Genomic DNA, 8,577 nt, shown 5'->3' on the forward strand with positions numbered 1-8,577 from the left:
GGGCAGGTGCTACCCTGAAACCCCTGAAGGGCGGCTGCTGACACGGACGGTAAGAGGGGTTGGGTGTGTGTCCCAGAGTCCCGGGATCCTCACCAGTGCTCACCCCAGCACTGTGTCACACAAGTAACACGTCACAGGCACATGGGTTCTCTATTGCTCCAGGTCGAAGGAAAGGAGGGAAGGAGTCCAAGACTGTGGCGGACCCCCTGAGCCCCTCTGCATAACTGCCCCCACACAACACCCCCTCTTTCCTACTTATCTCTTGGTGTGTTTCAGCACAGCGGCCACTTTTGCCCCCAACAAGAGAGGCTACAGCTCCCTTGAGGGAACAGGAAGTGCTGCCTGCACGGGGAGGGGGTACAAAGAAGGAACTGCAGCAAGATGCCCCCACCCACTCATCACCGGCGAGGGCCATGGGGAGCGCCCTCACCTCAATGGCACTGGGGATTCTACACTTGACCCAGAGCCTTGGATAAATGCCTGAGGCAGAGGTGAATGAGTACAGCTTGGGAGCGGGGGTCTGGAAATCCTTGAGAGCCATTGCGATGTCACAAGAAGCCAAAGTGAAGGCCAGGTTCAGCCAGGGCCTCTGCACTTTATGTTCCCTGCAAAAGGCTGGGCCAGCCCTGTTTGCCTTTGGCTCATCCCAGAACGCTCTCTGGGGGTCTCTGGCCAGCCCCAGGCCTCAGATGGGCCCACACACACTGGAAATGCCATGAACCGCTGTGCGGCTCCCAGGGCAGGGGTATGGGCCTCTCACACACAACAAATTTAGACTCATTACCATATCTCCTAATAAGGTCATACATAATCATTTTACCTTCTTTCTATGCCTTAACTGCAATTTTGTTAAATGTAACTATTTGAAACATGCTACCCACTTTTGTAACCCTGTTTCGCATTTCTTCCATTCTTAATGCACTTAGAACCTCAAAAGAATGCAAGGGACCCAGACCACAGTCAGGCCCTGCAGAGACCTACCCCCATTCTCCCAAAAACCAGCACGTAGCTACAGATACTGCGTCACCCTCTGCTGGCAGCAAGACCCCTCAAACCAGAGCCAGGCACGCACTGCACTCATTTTCATGGTTTGCTCCCCTAGGTGCCTGTGGCCTCACCCTAAACTTGTGTATGATACCCTTTGCTCTGACACTTCATTTCCCCACTTCCTGAGCCACTCTCCCATCCCAAGCAGAACTGGACGTGTGTCTTAGTTATAAACACTGAGCATGTCCTCTGCACAGGGTCGGTCTAGAGCTATCCAGGACAGAAGCCACTTGCCTGTGTAGCCATTCCGCTTGGAATGCAGCCAGTTCGTACTGAGATGAACCATGTGTGTAAAATACATACCAGATTTCGAACTTAGAAAGGAAAAAAAAAAGGCAAACTACCTGGGTAATACTATTCTACATGGATTCCATGTTGAAGTGATACTATTTTGATATATTGGGTTAAAGGACATATTATGAAAATTACTATTGCTTCTTTTTACTCTTTGTAACATGGCAACTAGAAAATGCAAGGATGCATATATGGCCCACATCCTAGTTCTAGGGGCAGCACCAGGGTGGACCCTGCAGGGGTCGGCAAACTTTCCCGTCAAGGGCCAGATGATAAATATTTCTGGCATTGTGGGCCCTGTTCAACCCAGCCAGCGCAGCAGGAAAGTGGCCGCAGATCATACATACAACAATGAACTTGGCTGTGTTGCCACAAATTCAGATTCGGCCCCCAGTCTATGGTTTGTCCACCTCCACTTTAGAATATTAAGAGCATTAAGAAAGATCATTTCTGGAAAATTCCGTTCTATTCATTTTCTCACGGGCCCTCGGCAAAAACAAGAAACAAAACAAAACAAAAACAATTACCTTTCATTCAACTAGAGGAGAGAAACACAAGTGGGTGCAAGCCGTCCCTGACTTGGGGCCGTGAGACAGCCCCTGGCCACCCCGGGCTCCACTCCCCCAGGGCGCCCACCGTGCACTCACTTGGGCGTGTGGGCCTCGTCCACACGGTGACCCAGCTGGAACTCATGGGACTTGCTCCGGTGCAGGGCCGTGAAACCCGGGATCAAGTGGATCAGCTTCCGGGAGGAGGGCGGCGGGGTCCCTGGGGGCTTCAGCTTGTTCTTCCTCCTCATGGGTGGCGTGCCAGGTGGGGTCACGGTGGTGACGATATTGGGGGTGCGCGGTGGGGTGCGGACCGCGTGCCGCTGCCGGGGCGACGGGGGCAGGGAGCGGTGGCCCGGCTCCAGTGGTGGCGGCGGGCACAGGCCCGGGTAGGCGTCCACGGTGAGCCTGTCCACGTGCGTGTACACGGGGGCCCCGGGGGTGGGGCTGGCGTGACAGGAGTGCTGGACGCACTTGGACTGGACCCTGGGGCTCTGGGAGAGGTGGGTGCGGACCCACGGGGTCGGCTCCGGGGGGCACACGGGACTGTTCTCCTTCCCCGTCTCCGTGGCGGGCCACTGGATGATCCAGTCTTGTTTGGAAAGGTTGCCTCCTGAGTTGGAACAGAGGAGCAGAGAGACACGGAGAAACCATGAGAAAGCCAGGCGAGTGAGAGCGCATGCGCAGTACACCGCGTGCGCCCGCTACTCCGTAAGAGCACTTACCTACGTTCAACCACACCGCCCGGCCCCTCCAAAAAGGGAATGAAACCCCTTTGCGGGCCCTCTCACCCTAATCTCCGTTCAACAGCCCTGCCCTCCTCTGTCCCAGGGTTGGGGAGCCCCCAACTCAAATATCCTGAAAAGCAAAAGAAGTTACTTCTTGCCTTTTAAGCTTCCAAGGGTCCTAGTTCCAATAGTTTCAAGGTGACTTAAAGGATTTTCAAGGATAACCTTTCCCTGACATAACAATTTTGATATCTCAGTCTCATGTGAGATACGTGAATTCTGCAGAAGTCAAGTTCACCCCTGGTCACTCCCTGTCCACTATTCTGCCACTGCATACTTCTCCCCAATCTACGCCCGTGTGTGTCAACCATGCATTCACCCAAAAAGCACTTTCTGAACGTGCCAGGTGCTATGCTTAGAAAAGGCACAAGAAACCACACCCAGCCAGGCCCTGGTCCCTAAAGTTCTGTTCTGCTGAAGAAACATAATAGACAAGAAGACATACTCGTGAAAGGATTTCAGCTGGCCGTTACTGCTGGCAGGGAAGCAAACAGAATGACATGATGACCAGAGTATTGGCCACGATGAGTGGTTAACCAAACCGTGACACGTACAAACTACAGAACACTGCCCGGCCATACGGAGCAATGATGCACACAGCAACCTGGTGACTCTCCAGATATTATGCTGAGTGACAAAAGCCAGTCCCAAATGGTCACATACTGCTGGCTCTTATTTATATACCATTTTTGAAATGAGAACTTTTTAGAAATGGAGGATAGATGGGTGGTTGGAGAGGGGTTAGGGATGGAGGCCACAGGCAGGAGAGAGGCGGTTGGGGCTGTAAAGGACAACACAGGGGACACTTATAGCATTGGAACTGACCAGTACCCTCACTGCAGTGGTGGACGTGTGAACTCACCCAGGTGATAAAAATTGCATAGAATACACACACACACACACACACACACACACACACACACACACACACACACAGTAAAAATGGAGAAATCTGGACAAGATCAATAGGTTGCATCGACATCAATATTCTGGTTGTGACATTGTACTATAGTTTTGCAAAAAGTTATCACGGAAGAAACTGAGCCAACTTTATAAGGGATCTGTTATGAGCTGAATGTCTGTATCTCCCCAAAATTCATACACTGAAACCCTAACCCCCAAGGTGACGGTATTTGGAGGTTAATTAGGCTTTGGAAGTTAATTCAGTTTAGATGTGGTCATGAGGGTGGGGTCCTCCTGATGGGATTAGTGCCCTTATAAGGAAATGAAGAGATGAGAGCTCCAAGGAAAAGCCAGGTGAAGCATGAATGCAGCTGTCTACAAACCAGGAAGAAGACCCTCAACAAGAACCAAATCTGCCCAGCACCTTGACCTTGGACTTTTAGCCTCCAGAACTGTGAGAAATAAATGTCTGTTGTTTAAGCCCCCGGCCTATGATCTTTGTTATAGCAGCCCGAGCTGTGACAGAATCTCTCTGTATTATTTCTTACAACTGCATGTGACTCTACGATTAGCTCAATAAAAATTTCAGTAAGGGGAGGCTTACTTTAGGTAAAGTCATCAGCCTCCTAAGGAAGTGACGCTGAAGTCGATGACAAGATCACCAAGGAGAGAGAGTAGAGAGTGTGGCAGGGGTGAGGACAGGAGAAGATGATGGCAAGGGCTAACGTAGAGAGAGGAAGGGCTTTTTTTTTTTTTTTTTTAAGTCCTAGAACAGTTTATTAGAAAACATTGAGACATTAGAAAAATCCGCACGGTCCTGAATAAAACTAGAGGTTTTCAGGCCCGACATAAGTAATAAACTAAAATAAATCCAATAGTGCATTAACACTTCTTCACTCCTTTATTGTCTTGAGAATATGAATCCAGACCTGGGCTGCATGTTCAGACTCTCAAGATACAATGTGCAGCCTTTTTCTGCAGCCTTCCCGCTGAGATGGAAAAGCTTAAGGCTCAACTGATACCAGACCTATAGGCTCCACACCATCTAAGTTAAGGCAGGCACTTTCCTAGGCCCCTTTTTCGGGTACCTTCTTAATGGCAGTGTGCCCAAGGTATGGTGACAATGGGGCATCTGGTTCAAGGAGAGGCCGAAGGGACGGAGGAGGGACATACCTCCAGACCCAAGGGCCAAGGTACAGTGTAAATTTTATACCAAGTTCAGTCCACTGAGGGTTTTGATCTGAAGGTCACCTCTCAGAGGTTACTCGGGCTGCTGCCTGAACAAGGAGATAGATCCCAGTTAAGGGAGACTGCAGCACTCCAGGAGAGAGATGATGCTGGCCCTGAACTCAGTGGTGACAGCAAAAATGGAAAGAAGTCACCTGGCCAAAGATGACAGAGGGGGCCCTCCCATCACGTGTCAAGGAAGGAGACCTGAGCAGAAATAAATCACGACTCATAGCCAACTGGCAATAACAATAATAATTACTATAAGGACCATGATGAGAGCTAATTGATGGGGCATCTGACAGTTTACAGAGTGCTTCCATGAACACTGAGTCACTGCCCCATTTTTAATTAAAACAACTCATTTTGCTATTACATATTCATTATAGAAAAATTAGAAAATTCAGAAAAGGAAAAAGGCAATGTTCTATAGCCGTCGTCCCTGTCACCATTTGGCTGTGTAGCCTGCCAGATGGTCCTCTGTGCGTTTTTTTTTTGGTTTTGTTTTTTTTTTTTAAGAAATACCATAAGACCTTATTTAATGGTTTGTCGTCTGTTTTCCTCATTCGTTACACTGAGACCATTGTACATCTTACTTAATTTTCATAACTCTGCGTGCGAAGGACCATTTTGATCTCCGCTTTGGTAGATAAGGAAATGGATGTGCAGAGAAGAAGGAAGACACATCCACGGTGGGAACTGACAACCAGGTATCAAGCCCAGGACCTGGGCCGCCTCGACCACCGAGACACAGGGGTCTGTGGCAGAGAGCCGAGACCCGCATTTACTGAAGACCAGCAACCTTCATCCATCAGCCAATTGGGAATAGATCCTGGAACATTTCTTACAAGAGTCCCTTTTCCTTCATTTCAGACTTTGCCAGGACATTCTACCAAAGTCACCATCACTATGTCTATTCTCAAATACCTACAGATCAGCCCAGTGACTAAGACACCCCAGCAGTAGAGTAGAGTCGGATGCCTTAGCCCTAGGTCTGGCTCTCCTACTTACTGGCTGTGTGGCCTTGGGCACTCATCCAACCTCTCTGAATCTGAGCTTTGTCACCTGTGAAATAGGGCAGTAACAGGACCTACCTCGGGGGAATATGAGGATCAAATGCAATAACACAAGCGATGGGCTGAGCACAGCAGCCCACGGCAAGCGCTCCATAAACGTTAGCTACCCTTATTGTGATTCTCAACAATATGCTAATACGGTGCCAACTTCCATTTAAAGAGGGTGCCTTTGCGCTGAGGACTGTATGTGCAACAGATGCCAAGATCATCCTGTGTCCTTCTAGGAGACTGATGTTCAGAAAGGCAGAATAGCTCTGAGAGCCAGGGGCAGATAGAAAATCAAACCTAGATCAGCCTCTCCATCAACAAGCAAGCTCTGGATTGGCATATTTAGCTCAGGGAATACAAACTCATTGTCCAATTAGCCTGAGTAAAACATGTTTTAAGAAAGTAAATTTATTAAGTTATCTTAATCATATACTGCACACCAAGACCACAAAGAAGTGACTCTGGGCATTATTGCTATAGCTCTTAGCCTCCCTGAATGAAATGGAATATGGGATTGGGACTCACAGAGTTCTGGCTTAGAACTCTGGTTCTACCACTGACCAGCTCTGTGGCCTCGGACAAGTTATCTGTTCTCTCTGAGCCTCAGTTTGGGGGTTTGTAACATGAGAATGATCGTGATTCCCATGGAGGGGACAGTGAGGATTAAATGCATTCATTCACTCATCCAAGTATTTCCCAAATATTTGAATGCCTCTCATGTACCAGGCACTGTTCTAGGCACCAGGACAGAGCAATGAATACATGTTAGCCACTTTTTTCTCCTCCCCTTACACCCAGTCAAGACACTTGTCTTCATCTCTACCACCACGACCTTACCCCAGGCCATCATCTCCCATTCTGTCGCCTCCGGCAGCCTCAGGCCAGGCTTCTGCTACTACTCTGGTCCCGTCCGATCCTTTCTCCACATATCTTTCCACGAGGCTCCTCCGATCACCTCTCTCCCCTACACACAGTGGGGACCCCTGAGCAACAGGAATGGATGCCCACACACCTAGGCACCCGCGTCTCTGGGACACCTTTAATTGCACAGGAACAGGAGGAGTAGCGGGTGTATGCACTCAGGGCCAGCACCTTGGGCTCCGGCAAAATCCTATGGCAAATGGACCCCATGATTTTCAAACCACATCGTCAGGCAAGCACCAGCCCCTCCCCTGGTGTGATCAGGGGCTGGGATATAACAGTGATATTATGAGCAGAACCTTGGCCTCCAGTCCCAATTCCATTGCTCAGTATTTGCCCACTGGGAGAGCCAGCCCCTCCCTTGCATGACCATGGGGCTGGAGTCCAAGCCTCGAGCTTATAGCTGCATGACACGGTGGACCACAGCTTCCACTACCGGGTTTGACAGCTGTGAGCCCTCGGCTCCATGCTTTCCAGGAGCTCTGTAGGAAGCCAGCCTCGGGGGATCGATCAGTCATGGTGACCCCTACTTCTGAGCGTCCCCTTCCACTTAGGAGAGAAAACCCCTGCTTGGTGCTCGTTCGCCCTTCTTTCCAGCCTTGGCTTGAATTTCTGTCTTCTTCAAAGTATCTCCAGCCACACTGACCTACCTGCATTCTCCAAACTCACCACGGTCTGTCATCTCCTGGCCTTGACCCTGCTGTGTCCTCTTTCCCATCCTTCCTTCTTCACCCTCCACTCCACCCTATTCCTGGGAAGTTCTCCTTCATCCTCAAGGTCTGGGCATAGGCATCACCTCCTCCAGGATGCCCTCCTGGGTTCCTCTCTTCTGCTCACACACACCTGTGCTTTCTCTGACATTGGATTCCATTTTGTATTGGAGGACTTATATGATTAGTACTTCTTTGATTAGCGGGGGTGAAACTCACAAGACACCCAGTGAACCACTTTAAAGCAAACAGTTCCATGGCAGTTAGTACATTCCCTATGTTGGGCAATCACCATCTCTTTCAAAGTTCCAAAAAATATTTTTATGACCTCAATAGGAAATGCCATGCCCACTTAGTAGTCGTTTCCCATTTCCTCCTCCTCCCCCGGCCCCTGACAACCACTCTTCTGCTCTCTGTCACTACAGATTTGCCTATGCCAACATTTCATATAAAAGTGGTGCCACACACATACATAGTATGATTCATGTTTGGCTTCTTTCTCTTAGCATAATGTTTTTGAGGTTCATCCAAATTGTAGCGTGTATCAGGACTTCGTGCCCTTTTATGGGTGAATACTATTCCATTGTATGGACGGACCCCCTCTGGTTTATCCATTAGTCAATCAATGGACATTTCGGTTGTTTCCACCTTTCAGCTGTTGTGACCAGCGCCACTATGATCACTCTGAGTGTCTGCTTTCGATTCCTTCGGGTCTATACCTGGGAGTGGAATTGCAGTGGACACTGATTTCATTGTTGATCTTCCCACCAGACTGTGAGTATGCCGAAGGCAGGGGAATGACAGATATCAAATCCCAGAGGCTGGCACAGTGAATGACTGAGGAGCAAACTGGATGAGTTCCGGGCATCCAGAATAGATGTCTCAGTCATCCTCAATCACTTGCCCATTTTATCTGCATCACTGGTGGTCCAGACTCTGTGCTGATGGCTTTGCTCATTTTATCTCATTAACTCACTCCTCCCTTCACTCTGATATTTGTTTTGTTCAAATGTCCACTGTCATCTCCTCATGCTTCTCTGACTGAAGCAACCACCCCCAGCACTGTTTTTTTTTT

The 8,577-nt window shown here is 49.3% G+C and overlaps 1 protein-coding gene across 1 annotated transcript in view; it reads right to left on the reverse strand.

Annotated features, from left to right (window-relative positions):
• The window catches only part of KSR2 (kinase suppressor of ras 2), a 366,625-nt gene that overhangs the window by 219,663 nt on the left and 138,385 nt on the right, over window positions 1-8,577 (reverse strand). The window contains 1 exon segment of the mRNA XM_011356069.2: window positions 1,989-2,502. Within this exon segment, the coding sequence (XP_011354371.1) occupies window positions 1,989-2,502 (514 nt within the window).

This window comes from Pteropus vampyrus, unplaced genomic scaffold (assembly GCF_000151845.1).
Source record: "Pteropus vampyrus isolate Shadow unplaced genomic scaffold, Pvam_2.0 Scaffold23, whole genome shotgun sequence".
Lineage (NCBI taxonomy): Eukaryota > Metazoa > Chordata > Mammalia > Chiroptera > Pteropodidae > Pteropus > Pteropus vampyrus.